General features: G+C 42.7%; 1 protein-coding gene across 1 annotated transcript in view; it reads left to right on the top strand.

Moving 5' to 3' along the window:
- Nucleotides 1–1,822: 1,822 nt before the first annotated feature.
- Nucleotides 1,823–27,082, top strand: part of MTHFD1 (methylenetetrahydrofolate dehydrogenase, cyclohydrolase and formyltetrahydrofolate synthetase 1) — a 38,173-nt gene continuing 12,913 nt past the window's right edge. Inside the window, exons 1-18 of the mRNA XM_054400087.1 lie at nt 1,823–1,863; nt 7,312–7,396; nt 9,119–9,178; nt 9,868–9,921; nt 10,502–10,638; nt 10,756–10,856; nt 11,182–11,318; nt 12,674–12,785; nt 17,566–17,693; nt 18,441–18,538; nt 19,197–19,370; nt 19,880–20,016; nt 20,305–20,351; nt 22,367–22,474; nt 22,576–22,650; nt 24,423–24,525; nt 25,689–25,765; nt 26,714–26,854. Of these exons, the coding sequence (XP_054256062.1) occupies nt 1,823–1,863; nt 7,312–7,396; nt 9,119–9,178; nt 9,868–9,921; nt 10,502–10,638; nt 10,756–10,856; nt 11,182–11,318; nt 12,674–12,785; nt 17,566–17,693; nt 18,441–18,538; nt 19,197–19,370; nt 19,880–20,016; nt 20,305–20,351; nt 22,367–22,474; nt 22,576–22,650; nt 24,423–24,525; nt 25,689–25,765; nt 26,714–26,854 (1,815 nt within the window). The remainder of the gene's footprint in view (nt 1,864–7,311; nt 7,397–9,118; nt 9,179–9,867; nt 9,922–10,501; nt 10,639–10,755; nt 10,857–11,181; nt 11,319–12,673; nt 12,786–17,565; nt 17,694–18,440; nt 18,539–19,196; nt 19,371–19,879; nt 20,017–20,304; nt 20,352–22,366; nt 22,475–22,575; nt 22,651–24,422; nt 24,526–25,688; nt 25,766–26,713; nt 26,855–27,082) is intronic.

Genomic DNA, 27,082 nt, shown 5'->3' with positions numbered 1-27,082 from the left:
CATTTCTTTGCTGTATTCCCACCACACAATAAGAAAACTGCTTTACTGCAGCCACAGGAATGTGCTACTACTGTCGTGCTACTACTCTGTAACATCAACCTAAATCTCTGAGCACACCCCATCACTGACCCAAATCTGCTAGTTCCCAGTTCCTGACCACTGGTTTCTTGAATCATGGACCTGTTCTCTAGCCATGTATTAGATGCTAGCAAGAAATACCAATGAGTTCCTTAACTCCACTGTGTGGTGGCATTATCTTGCCTGAGCAAGTCTGCTTCAGAGACATTTAATTGCTTTTCCCATCTCCCGTTCTGGCTGAACCCTAATCATTTATTTGCTGTATGTGTGAGAAAACTACTGAAAGCTGACTCTCTAAAGCAAGCTCCTGAGGTGTCTGTGCTGGCCAAGAAGAAGCTTTGGTGATATAAATAACAGCACACATGGAGGACAGCAGTGTCCCCAGGCAGCCAAGAAGGCCAATAGCATCCTGGCTTGTATCAGGAATAGTGGGGCCAGCAGGAGTACAGAAGTGATTCTCACCCTGGAGTTGGCACTGATGAGGCTGTACCTTGAATACTGCATTCAGTTTTGGGCTCATCAAAGAAGATCAACAAAGCTGGTGAACGATCTAGAGCACAACTCTTATTAGGACTGTCTGAGGGAACTGGCATTGCTCAATCTGGAGAAAAGGAGGCTGAGGAAAGACCTTATAGGTCTCTATGACTACCTGAAAGGAGGTTGTAGTGAGGTGGGTGTCAGTCTTTTCTCCCAAGTAGCAAGCAATAGGACAAGAAGAAATGGCCTCAAGTTGCACCAGAGGAGGTTTAGATTGTGTATTAGGACACACTTCTTCACTGAAAAAGAAAAAAGGTTGTAAAGCCTTTAACACCACTGAAAGAGTTGTAAAGTATTAGAACAGTGAAGCAGTGGAGCACTTAAGACATGTTGATGCAGTGCTAACAGTTATAGTTTAGTGGTGGACTTGGCAGTACAGTGTCAGTGGTTGGACATGATGATCTTGAAGGTCTCTTTCAACAAAAATTATTGCATGGTTCCAAGTAGCTGCCTGACAGGAACCTGTAGCTCCATCAGATCTAACGGGATTACCTACTTCAACCACATCCTTTGGATGTGACTGTTAGGCACCTGTTTCTCACTCTTTGACAGCTCCTATGCTCCGTTTCTGCACCGGCTAGATAGTGATTTGGTGACTTTATGGCAGACAAATGTGTCGAAATCCTCAAGAATTCCTTGTGAGGAATACCACAGTAGTACTGGAAGGACACGAAACACAGGGCTGCTTCTTACACTGACGTGCGATGCCCGTAAAGATATGGGCAGGAAATGGCTCTGCAGATTCCACACACACCCCCCCCCCCTACAAGGGCTGACAGCCCACGTGCACCCCCCACAGCCACTCCTCAGCCTCCCGTTCCGGAGGCAGCTTTTGGCCCTCCCTTCCCAGCGCTCATAACCGAGGCTGCCGGCCTATTCTGCTCAGGCCCTTTCTCCGCAGAGCAGCGTGTCGGGAAAGGCCGGGGCCATCACCGGAGGCTTCCACGCGTTTTAGCGGCCATCTCGCTGATTTCCCTCAGACCCGAGAGCGCTCTGTGCGACTCATGGGGGCGGGAAGCACAGGGGAGGACACACGGTCCTATCCTCCCTCCTCGGGGGCGGGGGTAGCGCTTGCGCAGTGGGGTCGGCCGCCGAAAGTTTGGGGCCACGTGGGGCGCGGAGTAGGCTAGTGGTGGGGGCAGCCTGTCCTGCAGACGCTTTGGGAACCCCAGCTGTGTTCGGTTGCTGCTTCTTCCCCATCCTCGCCATGGCCCCCGCCGAGATCCTCAGCGGCAAGATAGTCTCTGCGTACGTACCCCGGGGCCGCCCCCTTTCCCGCCATGCGCCTGGCAATGTGCAGGGTGGAGGTTTCCTCGGGCAGGGCAAGTCTGTGGGGACAGTGGGGATTTTTTACCCTTAGGGATGGCCACGTTCGGAAGGAAACCGGTGCGGCTGGTGGGCTGGTGCTGCCCCGGGGGACCCAGCCCTGCTACCCGGGGAAATGGGGCTTGCTGTGGCCTTTGCTCTGGCTCTGCAGGAATGGAGCAGATTTGAAGAGAATCCAAAGTTTTTTCACTATGTTGCTTTCAAAGCTCACTTCTTCCTGGCTGGAAACGTTCAGAGTAATTAAATGAAGGTGGTATTAAAGACCTTCAGAAGAATTTAAAGTGGTGTCACGGCCGCATTACCCCCCTGAAAACCCAGCCGGTGTGTCTGCTTGGTTCTCGGTGGCGCATCGAGCATCAGCCCTGCAGTGTGGCTGCTTGGCACCTTTGCACTGCGATAAGGGCCCAGGCATGTGTGAAGGGACTGAGTTATATTTTTATGTATGTACGTGATGCACTTGAGATGCTTTACAAACAGGATTTGGGAAGCCGTGCAAGTGCTGTTTGACGAGGTAGGTTTATTTGCTCAGTACCTCCTCTCTATAACCCGGGAGTTTGGACAGAAATTGTAAATTTGAAATGGTAATCTCCAAAAAGTTACTAGAGCCAATGTGAGGTATTGCTGGGTGCAACATATCTACATCCAACTGACAGTGGAGCATTTCTGAAGAGTAGGCCTGATGTGTCTTAAATCTCAACACCCACGTTGAAAGGCTATTTGTGTATTTTTTACTCAAGTCTCTTTTGGGCTAGTACCACTTGCATATTGCAGTCTCAGTCTTGTGAGATTCTCTAATGTTTGATAACTCTGACTTGAAATCATTTAGTCTAGTCATGTCGTTGGACACTAAGGAGAAGAGACTATTGTAGAGAGCAATGAGGTCTCCACTCAGGCTTATCTGCTCTGGACTGAACAACCCCAGCTCCCTCAGACGCTCCTCATAGGCCATGTGCTCCAGGCCCTTCATCAGCCTTGTGGCGCTTCTCTGGACATGCTCTCAAGGCCCTTCTAGTAGTGAGGGGCCCAGAACTGAACACAGTATTTGAGGTATGACTTCACCAGTGCTGAGTACAGGGGGATGGACATCTCTTTAACTCAGCTTTATGTGAAACTCAAACTCTCTTATGTTGGCATCTGGGCACATTTGAGGAGTTCCTCAAATGCTGCCCATCTCATCCCCTGCAAGTGGCTGCTGCTTGAGCTCACCTGTTTTGTGGACTCCATTGGACTAGCGTTCTGAACAACCAAAAAAGCCTATGAGAAAGCAAAAGCTTCTTTCTGTATCTGTCTGGCCTGAAGAGTACTCAGACAAGTATTTGAGCTGACACAAGTAAAAGAGTGGTTGAAATCTGTGGGAGCTGTAGAAAGAAGCTGGTGGTTCCCCTGTCGGTTAATGACAGCGTGCCAGGATCATCCAGTAGTATGGTAGGAAACTTGTGAACAGATACCAGTTGGGTTTTCTAAACAGTGTCTTCCCTCAACTGGAGCCATCACTTGAGTTGTTAGTGGCATTCCCAGACTTTCCCAGGGCAGTTCCCATTCTAGTTCCACTCGATTGGGACAGACAGCCCCTGACTCCCCAGAGGGAAACTCCCTTCTATCTCTTCATTGCAATGACTACAGATAGGATCTTCTATGGCACACTTCCTTGCAGCTTCTTCATAGTATTTGAAGGTAATGCTATTGTCTGGCTACCTAGGACATGGTGCCATGGAGGTTTGCAATGTGAAGCAACAAGCTTCCCCTTCTCCTTTTCAGTTTCTAATGGGAGCACCAGAAAGTGAGCAGTGGCAGAGCTGCAGGCTCTAAGGAGGAATGACTACAGGGACATTAGCCCAGATCAAGATAGTACAGGACCTGGGGATGACATCATCATGAACAGCCATTTGTGGAAGGTTTCAGCAAAAACACTTCTGATGCACATTTCTGAAACTCTTGGGAAACTTGCGATCCAGGCAGTGAGGCCAAATCCTCCTCATTGTGGGTAGGTCTCTTCTAGAGCATCATTGTCCCTGAAGGAGGTATTTGTCAGATCATACCTTTGGCAGTATTCACGTAGACCCAGGGCCCTGTTATCCCAAGAAGGAACAGAAACACAGCCTAGGGAGATCTTCATCGTGGTGATGTGCATGATTGCACCACAACTATCTGAGCCATTGCATGTACATAATCCCACATGTGTAGTGGCTGGGATCTCCTTGAGGAGGCACTGGCATGGGAGCTGTACTTCAGTCACATGGAGGAATATGGCTCGTCCTTTGCTGTTCTGGGAAATTAATTTAATAAATCTAAATGCAGCTCAGTGCTGCAATCTAGAGAAAGAAAGGCTAATAGTTTTTTGGGAGCTGTTTTTTGCACTGTGTGCTTAGAGGTGTGCGCTGTCCTTTACCCATGTGAACCCTGGACCCTTGTTTGCAGTGTGGGTTTGTTTGTGGAAGGGCATGTGGGTAGAGGAGGGGTCTTGGCATCAGAGTGAAGGCTTTGGAGGAACGGCCATGTACAATTGAAAGTTTATATTTGAAGACTTAAAAGTGTTTTTGTACAGATAATAAAAATGTTAATTTATCACTATGAACTTTTTATCTTTGAAGACCTGAAGTCCACAGTAGAATTTTGCAAACTCTTATCTCTAAATAGCTGCCAGCTTCAAAGATTATTTTGTAAGTCTGCAGTGATAAAACAAAGTTGGGCTTTTTTTCCCTGTGTTTTCTCCCAACCTTTGCAACTTTGGCTGTTGTGGTAACTGGAGAGCAGTGGTGCTTAACACTAGGTGGCTATCTAACAAGGCATTTCTTGATTGAAGGCTACTAAGCTAGATCAGTGCTGGCAGCACCACTTTGTGTGTCACCTTTCTTCTGTAGCTGAAGGAGAAGTGAGCTAGTGCCTAATTACAGAAAATGTCATCAATGTACTCTGTAAACAGTCATGCCTGCTGGGGATGAAAGCACACCACAACACTGCCTCACAGAGGAAAACTAGACCCTTGAGTGGACTTGTTTCTCTTCCACTGAGAAGACTGGGTTAAAAGTAAAACCCAGACCTGAGACCCTTTCCAGTTGATTGTCCCTTATAAGGATTTTATTGTGTCTCAAAGATTATGATACATTTGTTTGCAGGCCACAAACCAGTGCTCTGCCTTCCTTACTGGGTCACTGGAAACTGTTCTCAGAAAAACCTCCCTCAAAGAGCTGACCCTCCCACCCACTCATTAGTTACACACAGTGTTTTTCTGACTCTCCTTGGGATAGTTGTGTAGTTGTTACTGACTGCTCTTGAGCTCAGGCCCTGCTGTGTCTGCAGCTGTAGATTTGGTTGCTTCTCAAGGGAGCTGGAGCATGAGAGGCTGATTTTGTCACCCAGCAGATGAATTTTGTCACTTCAGTGTGAAGGATTTCTAGGACAAGGCTGATGGGTTCCTAAAGCAGTGTCACAGCAAGCTGGTCTGTGTGTCTTTTGCAGAGGTGATAGGTAAAGGAAGCCTAGGAACTACTATTTCTTAAGTAAAATTTAAAACAAACTCTTACTGAAGCTTGGTAAGAGATTTTGAACAGCTTGGCCAGACACAAACACCTATAAATACTCTGAACCCACTCCTCAGAGGCAGCAAGAGGAACGTATGATCCGGGATGGAGCAAGAGGCTGTGTGACTTAGAACAGCCTCAGGGCTGCTTCTGGCTGGGCCAGCTGTGACTGTCCTGTGCTGCTGGGTTGCAGCACAGCAGTGTACTGCTCCAGTTTCCCTTTCTTCTTGCCTCTGGAATTTTCTGATTTGGAGCGCGTAGTTGTAGCGTAGAGTTGGCTTATCTGGCTATCTGTCATCCTGGAATTTATATGGCAGAAATCACAGCCCCTCAGCTGGCATCAGGTACTTGCTCTGCCCCTGTACCTTCGTTGTTTGCATTTTTAATGAGCTGGCACCAACAGCACCTCCTGCAGTCTGGGAAGTAGGAGACCTTGTGATACTGATTTGCAGGTAGATGAGCACAAGGAGACTATATGTGTTTTAAACATTAGGATGTTTGGAGCAAGGTGTATTTGCTAAGCATGATGGTAGCACCTGCTTTTCTCTGCGAATAGTGGGTGGGACACGGGCTAGAGATTACATGGAGGATAGCCTATTACGGATTTAGTGTCCTGTGAGGATTGTTTACCTGGCTTTTGCCTCGGGGCGGGGAGTATCTTCTACTTTTGCAGTGAAACGCTGCAGCCACCTTCCATTGTGGTCAGTTCCCTCTGAATCTCAGCTGCCTCTAGTGAGGAAACAGGCCAGTAGTGATGGGGCTGCATCCAGGCGTTAGACAATTTTAAATCTGAGAGACCATGTTGGGCCTGGAACCCGGACCTTCTCCCCACCACTTTCCCTGATGAGAGATCATGTGCATAGGGCCAGATGATGGTGCCACTCATGGCTGTTGAACTGTTCACAGCTAATTTATCAGTGATGGGTACTGGTTATCTCCAAAATTTTACACAGTAAACAAGGTATGAGTTGGTATCTGAGCTAAGTTAATCAGTGAATCCTTTACTGGTTCCATTTCAAAATTTTGTGTTAGTAATTGTATCCTTAAACTTGTTTTCACTGAACAGTTCACTCGAGCTGTGTACCAGGGTTTACCTAATTTTTCTTACTGCTTCTCCTTTGTCCATGTCCCATTCTCCTTTCAGCTTGCATAGAAAAAAATTCTGCCTTGTTTGGAAGCTCTCAGACAGGGCCATTTTCTCGCATATTAGCAAGCACAGAAGCAGATTGGAGACAGGAATGTGAGGGTAGGACTGCAGCCTACCCTGGGTTAGGCCAAGTATTCAAGCAATAAAAACACATAATAACTGACCAGCTGTGGAAGAGGTGTTTCTTTGGGTACCTCCTATTTGTTTAGCTATTTAACAGAGTTAGTTTTACCATTGTAAATTCATCATTCTTTACCAGGACAGCATAGGTGACAGTGTTGTGATTGATGCTTCCGGAATACAGGTAGATTTGGTATAGCATATGTGGAAAGAAGATTTGCTTTTTATTAGGAAGCTTAAAATCCCAAGAATTTCCATCCCAAGTATTGTACTTACTTTTTCATCCATGTATCCTATGAGACCATGAAGAAGAGTGAAGCACAATGTAGTCTTTAAAGAAAAAAAAAGAAGGTAAAAGATAAGTTTAATAAAACTTTAAAAGCACCTTAATGATTTATGGGCGTTGATCTTATTTGGAGGTTGCTGAGACTTGTGTGCAGCTATAAGAGTGTTTGCCAGTCTGCCCATCTGTCATCTTTTCATCTCCTGACTTACCTTACTGTATGAGAGTTCAGCCCCTTGATTAATTTATATCTTGTTTTTTATCTTGGTTTTGGTTTGTTTTGTTTTTTCCCTTTTCAGACAAGTGAGAGACAGACTAAAGCAGCAAGTCACTGAGATGAAAGAGAAATTTCCAGGCTTCAGACCAGGACTTGCAATTTTGCAGGTATTGTTTCTTTAAAGACAACTACAGAAAATCTGTGTTGCTTTGCAGAGCTGATGAGTTTCATCAAAGCTGACTTGCAAGTTATGACACTTGATAAGGAGCCGAAGAACGGTTTCCTGTGGGATAGTAATGTGGTTCTGTGATGTCTTCTCCCCAAGTACTAGGGCCCAGAAACATTTTGGGGTCTTTCAGTTGTGGGTTTGTTCTTCAGTCAGATCTCTGCAGATCCTTGAGCATTATGTTTGTGAAATGGTAAAAGTAGGCTTCTTGCCTATTAGGTGGAAGCAATGCTTGTGGTTTCTGCATTTGTGTGAGCTTTAAAGCCTGTCAGCTTTCAGCAATGTCTTTGTACTAGAAATCTTTGATCTGTTTCTTAAGGGATTTGGCCTGCTGTTAACATCAAAATGAGAGACAAGGGGGGAAGGGTAGGGAAAAGAATGCCAATAAAACAACTGAGAACACCTTTGGCTAAGAAGACTGAGTGCAGTGGATGGAACAAAATCTCATTGAATTTGATATCTGTCAGAAGTGTGAGTCTACGCAGAAATGCCTGCAGAGGGAAAAACCTCTCATTAAGTACAGGGATTTGGCCTGTGTTGGCAGAATTAAGGTGATTTTATTTTTTCCCCATTGCAGCTGTAAAGAATGGAAACTGTGTTTCTGATAACGTAAACACCCCTGATATGTAATACCCATCTTGAGAGGTATCTGGTGTCTTCTGAGCTCAAAGAATAAGTCAATTTATCTTTCTTTTGTCTTGTAGTCAGGAATGTCATCTTTTGCATAACATATGGGATTGATCTGTTTGCTGATGTCTCTCAATGCCTGCTTGCTTGCTTCTTTCCTGCCCTGTTTGAGGCATACCTTTACCTAAACCCAGCAGACTTTTAAGTGGGAGACAGACCATTTATCTAACCCCATGAAAGAACAACTGATGTATGCTGAGTGTTCAGGTAATGCAATCACTCCAGCAGCTTGTAATCTCTGGCTGAGCCAGGGGTAGCTCTCAAGCATTGGGGAATGGGGTTTCAGGAGTTTGCTTATTAACTTTTCCATATTAGTCCTTCATTTCCTAGGGTTACAAGGAGTATTACCTTTAACAAAACATCCTGGATGTTACAGGCAGTCTATGAAATGAGGTTGTACTGTAATCACCCAATTCTGCCAAAAACTACAGGCGTTTGTTTCACTTGCTGCTTTCTCTTTGTGCATCACTTTGTTCTTGTTTTGTTGGTTTTTATTTGGCAGGAAAATTCTCAAGGTACAAAGCAGCAGCAGAAGAAATTTCTCGATCAAGGCACATGTATGTGCATAAAATTAAGATTCCTGGGTATCAAAAAGACCCAGACTTTCTGAAAGCCTTAATCAGATAATTGAATGTTCAGCACCTGCTGATCATGTTAATTAGCTAGAAATTAAACTTTATCAGATGAGATGGTAGGCTGTGTTTTCTGCTTTGGAGGGCACTGTGTTTCTTAGGTTTTTCAACAGGTGTAAATAGAGTTTGTGCTGGAGATCAGACAATGTGCCTTTATCTGCCTCTTACTTGAGAGAACGTTTCTGTTAGCTCCTGCTACTTATAGCTTCTATCACTGTGGTTTACAGTTCAGGAATACCTCTGCCTTCTTCATGTAGCTTAAAGAAAGATAAGGGTTAAGCTCATCTCAGCCTGTGACTTGGTCTGTACTCTGCAGTGTGACTCAACTGTCTTTTCAACCTTAGGTTGGCGATCGGGATGATTCGAACCTCTACATTAATATGAAGCTGAAGGCTGCTGCCGAGGTAATGACCACCTCTTAACAATTCTTTCTATCCTCCTACAGTAGGTCAAATCTGAATATGAAAAAAACAGGTGCAAATCAAATGGTTTTGTCTTAAGTTTTGCCAGTATTGGAGGAACCAATGTTGGCCTGAATTCGTTGTTCTAAGGAAGTAGTGTGGGAGTGACACTTAGTGAAGCGGGGTGGGTTGGTGTCACTTTTTGTGTGATCATCACCTAGATAACATGTGTCTGAACTGCTTATATTCTGTCTTTCTTGACCCATGGCCATGCACTTATCTTCCCTGAATGTCTTGTACCTGCAGGTGCCTTGCATCTGTCATGAGTGGTACATTACATGCTACAGCAGGCCTGGGAATGTAGATGAGGCCCTGTTTCCCTAGGTAATACTTGGCAGCTCTGCTGACATTTCAAGGCTGTATGCTGTCAAGACAAGATGTTGTTGTGCATGTCAAAAGGCGTTCAGGACAGTTAAAGTATGGACCAATCTAAGCAGGCAAAGTGCTAATCTTTCACCTGCTCTTTAATTGATGGTATTTCCAAATAATGGGACCGTAGCCTCGGGAGCAGGAGATAGACCTGGGAAATGTGACAGAATGTTGCTGTGGCTAGGCTGTACTGAGAGAATAGCCAGATCAATCTCTGAAGTCAATTCAGAGATTAGATAATTTGTTGGTATTATCATTTGCAGATTGGGATCAGTGCCAATCACATAAAACTGCCAAACACAGCAACAGAAGCCGATGTAAGTAATATAACCAGTAATGAAAAAATATACAAATTTGCTTTTGAACTGAAGAGATTAATTATTTGCCCTCTCATTTTACTAAAAAAAGATTACTTGCCCATAGATATTAACTCATGAAAAAAGAATTGGAACTTGCTGAGGTTTGTCTTATTTTACTTATTTTTAAAAGAAAACTAAAGCAATATGATGGAAAATATAGATATTTTAACAGGTATTTTTCTAAAAATATATATTTTTTTTAAAGTGAATAATTTATACTGTTTGGTGGAAAAGTTAAACATATTGCGAGTATCTTTTAATCCAGATAGGATTGCGAGTATCTTTTAATCCAGATAGGATTGCGAGTATCTTTTAATCCAGATAGGATTGCGAGTATCTTTTAATCCAGATAGGATTGCGAGTATCTTTTAATCCAGATAGGATTGCGAGTATCTTTTAATCCAGATAGGATTGCGAGTATCTTTTAATCCAGATAGGATTGCGAGTTATCTTTTAATCCAGATAGGATTATGGTTTTTCCCTTGCATCAGTCATATTACAGTTTATCAGCCCGTATGGTTTTGGTTTTTACTTGTAGGTCCTCAAGTGCATTGCCTCTTTGAATGGAGACCCAGCTGTTCATGGCTTTATAGTGCAGCTGCCACTTGACTCTGACAAACCCATCAATACAGAAAAAATAACCAATGCTGTTGCACCTGAGAAGGATGTAGATGGGTAAACTGACTTCACCCCTGGAGAGCATGACAGCTACTCCAGAAAGACACCTCTTTTTTTGAATGGTGGACCATGAGGCTGGGAATCTTATTTGGCCTTTATTCTTTCAAAACACAGCTTAAGTAGCATCAATGCTGGGAAACTCTCTAGAGGGGACCTTGGAGACTGCTTTATTCCCTGTACACCAAAAGGATGCATGGAGCTTATCAGGCAGACAGGTAAGGAGACTTCTATCAGTTATTTATGAGTGCAGTTGTCCTCAATAAGAGGAGAAATTATGCACGTTGCAAGGTTGTGCTTCACATTGAAACTTTGGTTGAGATGCTGCATCATGTCTGCCTTTTCAGGTAGTAAATGAACTATTTTTAAAATGGCCTTCCTCCCAACTCAAATTCTCTATCACATACAAGCCAGAAGAAAAAGAGTAATCTAAAGCACCACAGCCAGATTTAAACTGACCAAAGGAATCCCGATATGTTTTTATTGGTTTGTACTGGAGTGCACCATGACCTCATTTTGCTTTCTCCTAACTTTGTGGTGCAGGTGTCCAGGTTGCAGGGAAAAGAGCTGTAGTGGTTGGTCGCAGTAAGATCGTTGGTGCTCCCATGCATGACCTGCTACTCTGGAATCATGCAACAGTAACCACTTGCCATTCAAAGACCTCGACACTGGCTGAGGAGGTAAGTACAGGCTGGATGCACGAGGCTGTGGTTTTACCTGCTGCACATGGCTGGTCTGTGTATTGCTACTCTGAGTCATTTGGCCTGGCTTGTCTTTCATCTGAAATGGCTTCCCAGTCCTGTTCATTGCATGGTTGTGGACTACTTCCCCTGGAAAAGGATCCTGATTATTTTTGGCCCTTAATTAGAGGGGTTTAATTATAACAGTAAAGTAATTTTTGTTTGCTTTTCCCTCCCTAATCTTCATGTAGTGGCCTGTGAGACAGTGTATGTTTTTTGTTTGTTTGTTAATGAAAAGGCCAAGTGGTCTTTTGCTTTAATGTCTGGGACATACTGGATCAGATGTTTTTCTCTGGGATTTTTTTCTCAGTCTATTTTCTATGACCAAGAATTGGTACCATTCTTTAGCAGTGAGAGTGACAGAAATAGTGTGTTGCTGTGCTGCCACCTACTTGGATTTTGTAGAGCAATCAACACTGCCAGGTTCTGTAGGCAAGTATTAAAGCTGAAAAGGGGGTAGGTGTATTTGAATATAACCCACAAAGATCAGAAACACTGCAGTGCTTCATACTGTTAAGCTGCTGTTCAGTACGGCTGTCATTAGGTTGATTAATAATTGAAGTGGTAATTCTTAATGAAATCTTAAAACTAGTTTTATCTCTCCTGAAGATTAAAAGAAAAATTCCAGGGGATAGCAGCTTTCTAAGCAAACATGAATGAAGCAGTGCAAGAGCTGACAACAAGCCTTAGTCAGAGTCTCTAGCACCAGCTTTGTAACCAGGTCTCTCAGATTTACTGTCTGAACAAATATTAGTGTGGGGTTGCAATCAACTTTCCCTGGAGTTGATTGTTAAGCACTCCTGGACATAAACCCACAAGACAGTGCTGCCACTAGTGAAATGCCGCATAGAGTTCTGTGCAGGGTTTGTTCTTGGCTGCTGTCTAAATGAGTGGTGAGTATGTTTCTAGCACTGAAAAGAGCAGCTAAATATGCAGGGATATTTGAAGGGAGAAAGATAAGAATATGCAGAAGGCTTTAATTTTGTCTAAAAGTATGATCTACTTGTGAATCGTGGAGGAGTTCAAAGGAGGTTGTGAAGTGTTGACTAGCAATAGTTCAGGGTAGGAGTGTGGAAAATAGGCCATCATTTCTCACTGCAGGAATTGGTCCTTGCCAAGGAGCTGCTAGTTACCATTAAAGGCTGACAGTGCCCTTCCATCCTTCTGATGGCAGTGGGTAAACACACAGTTTCACTGCAACTGAAGCTGATCTAAGTTGCTGGTGAAGCAGCTCTGTGTTTTTCCACTCCCAGTGCGATACAGAGTTGTTTGTTTGTTTTGGTTTTATTTTATAGGTTGCTAAAGCTGATATCCTGGTGGTTGCAGCCGGTAAAGCTGAAATGGTTAAAGGTGAATGGATCAAACCTGGTGCAATTGTAATAGACTGTGGAATTAACCATGTGCCAGGTGCGTGGGTAATGTGTAAAGAGTGAAGAGTGGGGCTGTATTTATTTGTATGTAAATGCAGTTGCTAAGTGCATGGATACTGTTTCCTTGGTGTTTGTAGTCAGTATGGACTTCTTTCTCTTTTAAGGCTGTCTTAGGTAATGATGGCAACCTCTGAAGGTGCCAGAGTGAAAAAAAAGATTGATCTGAAGTATTATCCTAAAGCAGAACAGTGGCGGTTTTGTTTCAGCCTTCAGTGAGGCTGATGACTGGTAGAGGAGAGACGAGGCCTGAGAAAGGTTAGAACGGAATATCCGTAGTTTTCCCCAACTACATAGTGGTATCTTGCTGCTGTCGCTTGAGATTGTGTGGCTTTGCTATCATTACTTCAGAGTTAGGTCTGATTAAGCTGCTTTGTTTGAGATACAGAAATGGCAATCAGTCTCTTAAAGCAGCTGTTGGATTTGTTGAATCACAACATTAACTTCTTATGCTTGTCTTGAAACAAAGCAGCTTCTGCAAGAGTATTGGTGACAGTGACTCTGGGTAGAATAAAGTGCTTTACCATAATGGATTTTAGGGTAAGATTTCACTTAGCTACTCCTTCCTTACAAAGAAGGAACAGACAGTCTGGCAATTTCTGTTTTCATCTCATTTTAAATCCAAATTACAGATATTGAATGATATGGAAAATTAGTCACCATCCAGCTATCTCTGTGCTACACCCACAAAGCTTTTAAAAGGTAGTTTTCATAATTAATCAGTCATTTTGTTGCTGTTAATGAAATGTAAAGAAATTTCTGTTGAAGAGTCTTTTTTCCTCAAAGATGATGTTGAGTTGCATTTAAAAACCTTAGTCCTTGGTCTAATTAAAATTAAAAAGTCATCTGCTGTTGCTGTTTGTTGCTTGATGCTGCCCAAACTTAGGCAATTTGCCAAGACCCTCAGGGTCGCTGCTGGTTTGCATGAAGCACAATGACTTGGAGCCTCCCTTACTGACATGTAGCAAATAAAACTATTTGCTACCATTGTGTTTCTGACATACGACGGTGTGCACTTTTTATCAGGCTTACTGTGAACACATCTCTGAGGACACATCCCTGTTTCTTTGTGATCAGTCTGCCTCTGGCAGTCTACAGAGATCTGAGCTTCTTGTACACCCAGCCTAGTCGATGTTACATGGCAAGATGCTTAATGGTGTTGTAAGAGTTGGTAATTTGGGCTTGATAGGGTGCCATAGAAATTGTCAGATTTCAAAATGATGGATGCCACAGACTTGTTTTCTTTTCTTTTTTTTTTTTTTCCCATTTCTGATAGTCTGGCTGTAAGTGCAGCCAGCTAGGTGCCTCCTAGGTATGTTGCAGCTGGAGAACATGACGGTCTCTGGCTGTGCTTATACTTTGCAAGTCACAGTGCCCTGTACAGGTGCATCCTACTATGGTTTGGCATATCATGATGTTAATTTCATGCAGGCTTGCCAAGTTGCAGTTAGCCATGTAGCACCATGCAAAAGCAGTTGTGCTTTTGAATGAGGGTGGCCTGTATACTCCCAAAGGTGCTAATTTGGAAGCTAGAACAGGCAGTTTAGGCACATCTGGCTTTATGTTCTTGTGCACTACAGCTGAACAGAATTTATTTCAGGCAGAGATACGTGTATTAGAGCAGCCTAGCATGTCCTAATGCCTTTCCAAACTGAAATCTATTTGTCTTTCTTTCCCCACTGCTGCAGTTGGAGAGGTAGTCCAGCAAATATTCCAAATGTGTTACTCCAGGCCTGTAGAAATTGCTCGGATACAGGAAGAGAGAACAGTGCAAGCAGAGAATATTCTCAGAGAGGGTGTAGTCTCTGGACTTTCCTTATCTGAGTCCTAAGGGAGGAAGCAATGCTGTTCAAAGTTCTCCTCTGCTATGATATTTTTCAGGCCTAGCTAACAGGAAACCATGTACAGTGGGATATGAGAGCAGCCAAGGAGGGTCAGCCTCTTTGGATCTTTGTGCCATGCTCTTCAAACACCAGAGGAGCTAGAAAGCTACAGAAAGCCTTGACCTGATGCTGTCTTTATTTTCATGTATTAGGAATCAAGCTGGCACCACAGGTCTGTGAGTTCAGATTGTGTCAGATCCCTCATGAAACAGCTCTTCCAGTGGTGCCCTGAAAAAGAGGCAGACTGCAAACTGGTGGTGTCATGTTTTGTGGATGAGGGTCATGTATGGTCTTGTGTGTTTGCAGTCATATATCCACCATAACTGTGTTACAGTTGCGAGGTATCACAGTATATCAGAGGCTGGAAGGGACCTCAAGAGATCATGAGGTCCAACCCCCCTGCCAAAGCAGGATCACACAGGGTAATTCACACAGGAATGCATTCAGGTGGGTTTTGAAAGTCTCCAGAGAAGGGGACCCCACAACCTCCCTGGGCAGCCTGTTCCAGTGCTCCGTCACCCTCACTGTAAAGTATCTCCTTGTGTTGAGGTGAAATCTTCCATGTTCAAGTTTGAACCCATTGTTCCTTGTCTTGTTACTGTGAACCACTGAAAACAGCCTGGCCCCACTGACTTGACACCCATCCCTCAAATATTTATACACATTTATGAGATCCCCTCTCAGTCTTCTCAAGACTAAATAGCCCAAGGGATTTCAGTCTCTCTTCATAGGGGAGATGCTCAAGTCCCCTAATTATCCTCATGGCTCTCCATTAGATTTTCTGTCTTTCTTGAACTGGGGAGCCCAATAGTGGACTCAGTATTCCAGGTGTGGTCTCACCAAGGCGGAGTAGAGTGGTAGAAGAACTTCCCTAGACCTGCTGGACACACCTTTCTTGATACATCCCAGGATCCCATTGGCTCCCTAGGCCACAAGGGCACATTGTTGTTCCATGGAGAACTTGCTGTCCACCAGCACTCAAAGGTCTCTCTGTGGGGCTGCTTTCCAGCAGGGCAGCCCCTAACCTGTACTTGTGCCTGTTGTTATTCCTCCCCAGATGCAGGACCCTGCACTTGTCCTTATTAAACTTCATGAGGTTTGCCTGCACCCAGCTCTTCAGCCTGTCCAGGTCACGTTGGATGGCTGCACAGCCTGACAGGTGTCAGCCAATCCCCCCAGTTTTGTATCATCAGTGAACTTGCTGAGGGTACTCTCAATCCCCTCATCCAGGTCGTGGATAAAGATACATTGACACAAATTTGCTTGGAAGTCATGGATATTCCCAGCCTTCCTCTAGTGAAAGCAGGACTATGAATTAGCTCTGGTCCAGAAGCTGCACTCATGCTGACTCTAATGCTGAGGTAGATGGAGATCATCATACTGTTCATTCTCTGTGTGTAGACGTGTCCTTTACTTCTTTGATCTCAAAGTCCTTGGATGCTCTCTAGTGTTACAGCTGGCTAGATAAACTACTGGACCAAAGAAGACACAGGCACTGGAAATGGTTATAGTGTCACTGATACTCTCTGTAACTAGTTCTGATTTTTTTAAGAGTAGTGTGATGAATATTGAGAAGGTAAAATTATGGGGAGAGATGGAGAGTTGTTGTAAGTGAAGCTTTCCTTCAAAAGGATATTTTGAAGGTAATTGAATAGCTCCTAAGTTGTGCTAAGGTGTGAGGTGCAGATGCAGAGGCAGGGACTAGGGATTTATCTGGCTTGCACTCATCACTGTGTCTGTGTAACAGGTTAGGCTGTTTGTCTTTGGAGTGCCTAATTCGTTGCTTGTTTTCTTCTTTCTTGGGCCTGGAGCCTTCCTGGCCAGGGTGGCTAGTAAGCCTGCTTGGCACTCTTGGAGGAAAATATGATTATGTTATTTGCCTTTTTCAACTTTGACTGAACTGATCTCTAGGCTGGAAGGCCAAATCGATGTGCAGTTCAGGCAGCAAAGCTATTTAACAGTTGTGATGTTTGTTCAGGCTTTGAAATTCAGGGAGAGGAGGTGCTGCTTAAAACACAAACACAGCAAAACATCCAAGCTGCTAATTGTTGGTAACAATGGAGCTAAAAATTAGTGCTGGCAGGAGCTGCTTTTATTCCCTCTTTGGTTTTAATAGTAATCATCTGCTTAGGAGTTTGGTTTCCACTCGTCCCCCTTGCCACATCGATGTTAAAGTTACTGTGTTCTGTTCAGATACAGACTTACTGTATGCAGTACAGTAGTTCATTGTAACAGAGCTACAATCTGTCTTCAGGTTTTTAACACTGTTTGAAAAGTTTCCTAAAATTCTCATATCTGAAATGAGGATCTGCCACTCCAGGAGAACCTTAGGGGATTTTTTGTTTTGTCCTTTCTTGTTTGTTTGGGGCTTTTTGTTTGGGTTTTTGTTTGTTTGTTCATTTTTTATATGCTGAGTCTGTAATCAGAAAGTTCCTTAGATGACTATGTTAGTTTACTAATGAATTTTGTCTTTTTCTCTCTTTGTGGGTGAACTTGAAGGTCATCACTGGAAAAAAGTGCTGTATCTGCTTCTGAATGTAGGTCATGTAGGATATGAAAGCAGGAAATAGCAGTTTTTTTTCTAGGGAGAAAGGAAATTGTTTTACTGGACTTCTCTTAAGCCACCTGTGAGATTTGTTTTGACTCTTAAGACTCTGATCTGTGTTAACTGCAGTGTTTACTAGTCCCTCGTTGAGTAATTTAAACGTTCAGCTCTGTCTTCATCTTGGGTAAAGGCAGGTCATTTAATTCAGTATTAAGGCCTAGATGTCCTTCAAAATGGAACAGAGCTGAGTCTTTGGAACAAGTCAGTCTTCTTCCTTCTCTCAGTTCTCCTAGACTGGTGATATGTAAATTACTTTTTCCTTAAATCCTCAGACAGCACAAAGGCCAGTGGAAAAAGAGTTGTAGGAGATGTGGCATATAGTACAGCAAAGGAAAAAGCTTCCTTCATCACCCCAGTTCCTGGTGGCGTTGGACCTATGACTGTGGCCATGTTGATGCAGGTATGTGGACAGACTAAGACTGCCGGTCATCTCCTCTATGTTTGCTGACATTTGCACACTATATTTGCACACTATATCTGCTCTATATTTGCACACTACCAAAGCAACTAGTGCTGCCTCCTTGGTCTTGCAGAGGTTAGAATTTCCAACTTCTAGTCCAAACAATTAGAATACAATTAACTGAGGAAGAAGAAGGACCTTGAAGAAAAATTGGGACAGAGGGGTTTTTTTGGATTGTTGGTTTTGGAGATTTTCTTGTGTTGATTATTTTTTTGGGGGGGGGGAGGAAGGGTGGCAGGGAGGGGAGGGTGGGGGGGGAGGTTTTAGTTTTTTGAGCATGGTCTCTCAAAACAGTGTGAAATGGGCTTATCGTACAGTGTTCTAACTGTAACCCTAAAGCTATCCGTTGGGTGACTGTTTAAAAGGGAGTAACAGTACAAGCCAGCTCCTTCTTCCCTGCTTTGTTTAAGAAACCCTGCTGACACAGAACATTCCCAAAACTCCAGTACACTGAAGACAGGTAGGTAGATGGATACAAAGAGATAGATATGGTGGAGGCTTTTTTCTTTCTAAGGAAACTACAAGTGGAATCTCATTTTGGGTTGTTGGCAAGTGCTTTAATCAAAGCACTTTGTGTGAATGGCAAACTGAGACAGGTGGAAGGGGAAAACCTTTCTGAGTCTCTCTGTTAACCCACATGGTTCATACAGTGGTGGTTGCTATAATGCATTTTCACACTTATTTTAGAGCACAGTGGAGAGTGCACAGCGTTTTCTGGAGAAGTTTCAGCCTGGAAAATGGAATATCCAATATAACCAGCTCACCCTAAAGATGCCTGTTCCAAGGTAATGCTTTCAAATGAAGCCTCTGGTAGTATTCATGGAGTATAGTATTATAGTATTCACTGTTGTTCCCAAGCTTTGTGTAATATGGGGTATACATGTATGCAGACTGTAGCTGGCACTGAGGTTAGGAGAGAAGTGGAGAGAGAGCCTTGTGAGAACTTCCAAAGCGAGTAGAGCTAACCTGCAGTGGTGCCATGACATGTTTTGAAACATAGACTGATAGTATTAAGGCGTAAATATGGACTTCCACAGACTTCAGGCCAGTGAAATAGCTGCTGAATCAGCGTTTATGTTTTGGAAAACTCTCAGTCTGACATGGCAAAGAGCTGGTATCTTGAAATAGGAGTTGTTGGTGTCAAGTCCCCAAGGATGCACTGAAAATACGCAAAATACTATACGGGAACATAATGCACTACCAACAAAAAGGTGTTCTTCATGTGGGAGGAGTGAAGGGGAATTTGGTGGGATTAGTTTGTTGTTTGTCTTGGATTTTTGTTTGTTTTATTTTTGAAGAAAAGGCAACTCTGAGGATGTGTATATTCCAGTATCAGCTGGATTGATTCATTTAACTAAAACCTTCCTTCTTAAAATACACCATCTAGAAGCTAAGAATTTGTGATAAGTTTTTGACTTACAAATTGACCTTGCTCTCTTTCAGCGATATTGAAATTTCACAGTCTTCCGTACCCAAGCCCATTGATCAGATTGCAAAAGAAGTTGGCTTACTCCCTGATGAGCTGGAACTCTATGGCCAAACTAAAGCCAAGGTTCATCTGTCAGCTCTGAATCGGCTGAAGAACCAACCAGATGGCAAATATGTTGTTGTTACTGGGTAGGTACTTCCTTAACTGAGGCAGTGCTTGCACGAAGTCAAGGTGAAAGCAAATTTTATTAGAGTGACTTGTTTCCTTGCCTTCTTGTAAGGTGACTGTATGGAGAGCTCTGGGTTTTGGTAAATCACAATCTGAAAATCTAGTGGTTTGGGAAACAGATTCATCTCCTGTAGCGAGTAGTGGGAATGTAGTTTAACATTTCCCATCTAGAGATTAATTGTTCTGGTCTGCAGGTTAGAGTTATGAAGGGCAGACTGAATCATAGTCAAAGTCCTGCTAGTCTAGTAGCCTGCCTTCAATAGTAATTGACCATTTTTTTTCAGAGGAAAGCCTTCAGCAGTTATGTGGTAATTTGCCAATCTCGTTCCTGTTTTGAGATGAAGATTGAGCAATCCAGAACTTGAATTGGCATTGACTGCAATCACTGGGTGACTCTTTTATCCCTGTAAGTGTTTTGAGTCTCACCTACTACAAGGGTTTAATTGTCTGTTCTGCCTTTTTGCTGCAGGATAACTCCTACTCCTCTGGGAGAGGGAAAAAGCACCACCACTGTTGGTCTTGTTCAGGCTTTAGGAGCACACCTTCACCAGAATGTCTTTGCCTGTGTTCGGCAGCCTTCTCAGGGGCCAACCTTTGGTATAAAAGGTATGATCAGTTCTGTTGCTTGCAGTTGAACTCAATGGGGAAAGGTGACATTTGGAGATTTTGTTCTGCTGCATTGTGGTTTTACACAAATCCCAGTTAGAACTGCATTTCTTTTAGGAAGGAAAAACCTTGGGTAAGTTCTTCAGTGTTGTCTTCAAGTGCTGTGCTGAGATTTAAACTAAGCTGCTCTACAGTAGCTGCCTTCTTAAAGCTACTAAGCAAACGTGTAATACCACTCTGGACTAGAGTGACCTTTGTTTGCATGATTTGACCATTGTTTCTCTGTAGGTGGAGCTGCAGGTGGTGGCTATTGTCAAATTATCCCCATGGAAGAGGTAATTCTTTATACAAAGCCTCATTGCACATTTAGGCCGTGAGAAGATACTGCAGTCATATATCTTGCAAAATCTCTTGTTTTTTTTATGGCCCAATGTAGCGCTCCCAAGAACTGCATGCTTGATTTCACAAAGCTTCTTTTTGTTTGGTTGGTTTTTTGGGTTTTGGTTTTGTTAAATAGTAATGTTTGGTTATTTTGGAAGGATGTCTGCAAGGTTGTGGAACTTCATAGAACTCGCAATTCCCAGTTTCTCTGTTCTGTCCTCTTCTCTGGATTTGCTGTATACCCTTGAGCAAGATACATCCTATGCCTCTTTTTTCCCAGGATCAAAATGAGGATGATAATGATTTAATATGTTTTGGAAGCATATTAAGTAGTGCTCTCAGCAGCCATGGTCACCAACTCATTCTGTGGGCTGTTTTGGTGTACTTGTGTTTTAAGTTACTAATATGAAATGGGAAAAAGGGGAGACCTCAGCCTGTGAGGCCCTGGTGCTGCAGCATATTTCTGAGGTGTCTTGGCAACGAGTAAAAGCCCATGTCCAGGGGCAGGGAATTGAAAGGCACATGTAGCACATGCTTCTCTTGCCTGTAGAAATCTGCCTTTGTCTCACACGCACGATGGATTGACACAGGGCAATTTTAAGAAGAAAAGCAAAAATGATCAAAAGGGCTCTTCGTTCCAATTGATGCGGCAAGTTCACAAAAGACAAAAATGTTAAGGAGGCAGAATATTGATTTTAGGTGCCAAGAACATGTGTGAATGATAGATGTGAGAGGGAAAATAATCTCCTCCCCTTGGGGAATATTAACAAAATGAGCCAAAATACTTGACTGTGTGCAGCAGTGGGAAACAGCCTCACTCTTGGAACCAAACTGGCAGAAAGGATTTTCTTTAAGTGTGACCCACATGGTATAAATATAACTTTGTGGGAGTGTTTTAGTTGATGTATGTCTCATAAAATTGATGTATCTGGGAGTCACTGGTTAGAGTAATGACCTTGGTACATCACGCAATATTTCTACATGCAGCTTTCATCCTAGGAAAAGATTAGCAAGAGAAAAACTTTTGAGTTCATACTGCAGGACCACAGTGGTAATAAATGCTTCTTGTTGCCTATCTGTAGAATGAGACAAAAATTAGCATTTACTAATTAGTGTTTACAATCAGAGTGTAACTAGCTGCATTCTGCTTTTAGCTATCTGTTTTTTTAAGATCGCAGTAGCAAGGATTCAACAAAATGATGCTGTAAGGTCTTCTGTCATATTACCTTTTCTAATGTCCCCTTCTCATCATCTTGCTTTGCTGCAGAGGAAAAGGATTGTTTAAAGCACAGCTTTTTCTGTCCTGCTGGAATGCAAGTGTGTCACACAAGCTATAGATTCCAAGCAAGTATAGCTACCATGCAGCCAAATAACTCATGTAGGCAAACCCACTCAAACTACCTTTTAATGAGGCAGAACCAAAGAAACTACTAGCAGTGTCACAGTGTAGTACATGGTCTACAAGTTTTGCCTACAGTGGTGTGTGTTTGAGCAGTTAGCTTATGCAGAGCTCTGTGCAACCATGGCTTTGCTGCTAGCACTACACAAGAGTGCTGGTTTCAGTTTATCTCAGGTATCTTTGTGGGAGCAGCAGCAGCTTCAGCCAATGTATGTGTGAAACCTGTTGTGCAGTTAACAAGAGTGGGTCAGGGGGAAGGTGAAGGAGGAGCAATGCAGATGTGCCACACCATGGTTTTCACAGGAGCCTGTGAGAACCCTTCTCATAGGACAAAAAAAGCCCTTCTAGTTTGGAAGCTTCACTCTGGAAGTTTGTAAAATGACATAAATGTGGGGGAGGAATTTTTCTGTTTTAGAAAATTTCTTCCTCTCTTCCACATACTGCACTGAGCAATCTCTCCCCCTCCACCATCACTCACTTTAACTTCACTATTAATACTTCGCTTTCCATCTGTCTACAATGAATTGAAATAAATGAAAATTGTAGCTGACATGTTTTTATCTCCTCTAGTTTAACCTTCACCTCACTGGTGATATCCATGCCATCACTGCAGCCAACAACCTGGTTGCTGCTGCCATTGATGCACGTATGTTCCATGAGCTAACTCAGACTGATGAGGTACAATCTTTCTTATGATGTATTTGAGCACAGCTCACTTTGGCCAAGGTGTTTTGAATGTGCCAGCAGTGCTAATAACCTACCTGTTTGATTTCTGCAAGGCTCTCTACACCCGTTTGGTGCCTTCTGTCAGCGGTGTTAGGAAGTTCTCAGACATTCAGATCCGAAGACTGCAGGTAAGTTCACCGGTTTCACGTTGAGTAAATGGAAAAGAACTAGAAACCATCCTTTATGTAGGCAGAACTAGGTTACAGGAACCCTCGTGTTGTCCTCTAGATCACTGTGCTTGCATTTATTTTTTTAACTTAAGCGTGCAGAAGTGTGGTAGCTTGTTCTTACAGCACAGAAAGCAGTGAGATGCAGCCCTAAGGGGAATAATCATTGATGTAACTCTCTTTATCATATGCGGTATAAATAACATAGTGGCAAAGGGATTAGTGTCCTTTATTAGTAGTGTCAATTCAGTCTCCTTAATGCAGTTTAAGAAAGTACCAGAATGAGTCTTTGTACTTTACACCCAATTAAAGCTAGAGATGAATAGTTCCTATGTGACAGCTATATAGATAATCCAACACAAAAAAAGGCAATTTAGAAAACTCAGCAAGAAGAGAACATTGAGAATTTTATGTCTTATCTAGATTGAGCAAACAGGGAAATTGGAAAAAATGCCTGGGTAGGCATTGCCTGCTCCTCTTCTTTCCAAGAAAGGATTCCTAGGTAAATGAGTTGCCCTGTTGTTGAGTGGCCGTGCCTGAGACAACCACAACTCCTCTGATCCTCAGAAATTAATATGAACTAGCACGTGTCCCTCACTTCTTCAAAAACAAGGATTAACAGAGGAATAGTTTTGCGCTGGGTTTGAACCTTGTGGCTGGGAGGACAGCTGTGGCTTGCTAAGGTAATTTGAAGTACAGCCCTATTTGTACAGTTTTCAGGCTGGATCAATTGCTCATTTGGAAGTCAGGAGCTGTAGTCAGACTACTTAGGAAGCTAAAGCTCTGATTTATTAATTGGCTATAATGTCTTTCAACCATTAGAGAATGTGTGGTTTGCTTCCACTGCTGAGCTGAGAAGGTATGTCTCATTGCTTGGTATTCCAGATGGACTACGGAGGGAACTCTACCCTAACCACTTTTCTGGTTTTTAAACGTAGAGATGTGAACAGGATACTAATACTCCAGAAAGCTACCATCTTCTTTGTATTTGTTTGTTTATTTCTTCTCTTAAATGATGTGCTTGAAGAGGAAGAGAATAGACTTTCTTCTTCCCTGCTGTTCTTCAGGAGAAAAATACGACTTAGCTGTGTAGTTAATTAAAAATAGCTTGCTCGTTCATAAATCAACTCAGTCGTTTTCCTCATTCCTGAGCTTGCACTTGTATCAGGCTTCTTGAGATAATTCTTCTCTCAATTAAGCAACTTGGCAAACTGCCCATCCTCTCAGTACGTTCAGGATCAGCTTTCTGGGATGCTGACAGCCTTGTGACTGAATTGTTTAATTCCTCCTTTGTACTGCTTAACCAGCATGCTGAAAGCAGTGTCTTTGTACACATATGGCTGTGTGCAGTGACCCTAGGCAAGCTAATGAGAAATGGATTTAAGCATGTGAGACTAATGATCAGAACTACGCATGTAAGGAACTGCAGAGCTCTCTCTCTTTTCTGTAGATGCCTTGCACAAATCTTGGTGACAGCCTGCCCTAATGAGCAACATTGTCTGCCTTCCGTTTTACTAACTGGCCAGCAGCAAGCTCTGTTTCCAGATACACACCAACCTGAATCATTTTAGTTGTGGGGTCTAGGAAGAGGGGCACAAAAAAGGCATCCCCTCCCTTATATCTAAATATGCAGGTGCTGCAGTCAAAGGCTCAATTGCTCTAGTGAGAGGTTTCATTTCTGTGACTCTTTTCATTAGATCTTTTTTTCTTTTATTTGTCCTTTCCTCCCATAGAAGTTGGGCATTAACAAAATGGATCCTACAGCTTTGACAAAGGAAGAAGTAAAACTATTTGTGAGATTGGACATTGACCCAGACACCATAACATGGCAAAGAGGTACAAGAGCTACTAAATGAAAGAATTATTAAAAAACAAAATGTGTGTCAAAAGAGGGGTTTGCACAGGCAGCAGAAACTGTTTCTGGGAAAATGGAAAAGAGGGCAGGGGTGGCCTCTCCTGTGTGTTTGGTGGGATAGACACCTGCAGCTGGGATCCTATTTCTAAAGGGTCGGGCGCAAGGCCTTGAGTCTACCCTGAATTCACAAAATAAAGACTTCACTAATTGGTGCAAGTTTGTGTTTCTGGATTTGTCAGTCAGTAAGAGAGTTGAGTTTGGCAACAGTAGCCAACAGTGTTTTTATCTGACTGTGAGGAAGAAGAGGTTTCTGCTCTGGGATTAAACTCAGTTTTAGTCTGCCCACTTGCTCTGTTGGGACTGACAGCAAATAAAGGCCACATTTTAAAAAAGTTCTTAAAGGTACCTGAAGGTAAGATTAGTCTCTGTTCTGGCAGCATAAATATTTCACTAGCCAAAAAACTTCGAAATATGGACGCTTTCTTCTGATTTATACCCCAAGAGTGTTTCTCATTATTCTTCTTATTAAAATGCAGTGTGAAATTTGCTTCATAACCTTTAATGAAGCTAAAGTAGTGTGCCCCATGGGAAATATTTTATATAATATTTACAATTTTTCCAGCAGATAGTAAGAAACAGCCAGTATTCCAACAGTTTATATAGCCAATATTCAATAGTTTATATTTCTGAGGTAATTTGAGTTAATGTGGCTGTGTGAATTTACTCTCACTACATGGCCAAATCTGTCCATTTTACCACTTCACTTACAAAAATCAAGATTTTATTTCTTTTTGGCTGTAATAATTTCCTGGTTCAGATTGACTAATAATGCTGAGAAAGTAATTTGTATAACAGTAGCAGCTCTGCTTTTCAGTGAGGGTCTGGGCTTGTGGTTAATGCGCACAAAGGGAGGTAGGCTCCCTCTAGATGCAGTGCAGGGTCTGCATGTGATCTTAACTTGGTTCAGTTCAGTTTTGGGGAACAACTGCATTGAGTAGCACTTGCCATTCTTTAGGAAAAGATGGTATCTCAAACTGCCATCCTCTCTTCGTAGGTGATCTAGCTGGGTGTTTGTGATAGGGCACAGGTGTGACTTACTGCCTTGCAATGTGACTTCTCTTTTTTCTCTCTGTGTTCCTTGCAGTGGTGGATACAAATGACAGGTTCCTTAGGAAAATCACTATCGGACAGTCTCCAACAGAAAAAGGCTTCACTCGAACGGTAATTATTCCCTTTACTTATGTGTTTTTAAAAGTACTTTGAAACATGATCCTAAAGCAAGTTTGTGTAACTCCAGACATTTCCATCTTTTACCAGTACTTTGTTAAAGAGAAGGGAGACAGTCCCTCCAACCAAGCAGTTAAATATGCTGCCCATGCAGTGTTTAGTTTTATTGTCTGTTCCCTCCTTCACAGTTCTCTCCTAAATGTTGGCTTCCCAAACTGGGATGACTGTTGCATAGTAACAGTGGTACACAAGTGCCCTCTGTAAATATGATGCGTGGCAAAGGCTGCTCTTCACCACTGCAGGTGCTTTGGGTGGGATGCATCTGGCCGCAACTAGACATAGTATCTGAACTTATTGTGTAGATAGATTGATTATATAATCGATACAGTAAAATAAGTAATCAGGGCTGTGATTCTTCTCACTCATTAACTGTCAGATTAATAGTTCAAATTAATTGTGCTCAGAAAAGCTTCTCTTACTGACTTGAAATGCCCCTAAGTTGCTTAGCTTTGATGGAGGTATCTGCATTGTGTCAGTTAAATTCTACCCTTAATTTCCTAGAAAACCTGATCTATTTTTTGCCATTTACTGTACAGTTGTGATAGTCAGATGCATTAGTAAGATCAGCCTTCAAAAATATAATTTGTTAGTGTTAAATGTTCTTACATGAATCACTACTGCATGTGTCAGAAGAGAGTCATGTAATAGCAATGGAATAAGTAGTTTTTACTTAATTTTTCAGGAAAAAAAATCAAGTTTAAAATGGCAAAATTAAATGAGTTATGTTCTTAGAGTAATGCTGTGGATTTCTTTTATATTTGTAATTGTTTTTGTTGTTGTTATGAAGGTGGTGATTTTTGTCTTGTTTCAAGTACTTAGCAGAGGTAAGGATTGCTGCTAAGGAATCTTTATGAGGTCATGTTCTTTATTCATATATTGCAGGCTCATTTTGATATCACAGTGAGCAGTGAAATCATGGCAATTCTTGCGCTCTCTGATGGGCTGGAGGACATGAAAAAGAGACTGGGCAGAATGGTAGTAGCATCCAGCAAGAGAGGAGAACCAGTTACAGCAGATGACCTTGTAAGAATCATTCAGTGCTTTTCCCCATTACTTCTGAAGGTCCTTGGATTGAAAAGCACAGAGACAGTTCTGTACAGAAAGACTTTAGCATATAGAAGATCAAAGATGAAATCGTAGCCTATGGAATTAATAAAGGCTTTTCACTTCAGTGTGGCTAGCACCTTACCCGGAGAGTGTGTGTGTGTGTGCACAAGATGTGGGCAGGGTCAAAAGTCCTGTGTGATATGA

The sequence above is a fragment of the Indicator indicator genome, chromosome 4, assembly GCF_027791375.1.
Source record: "Indicator indicator isolate 239-I01 chromosome 4, UM_Iind_1.1, whole genome shotgun sequence".
Lineage (NCBI taxonomy): Eukaryota > Metazoa > Chordata > Aves > Piciformes > Indicatoridae > Indicator > Indicator indicator.
This window is presented reverse-complemented; position numbering and strand designations above follow the sequence as displayed.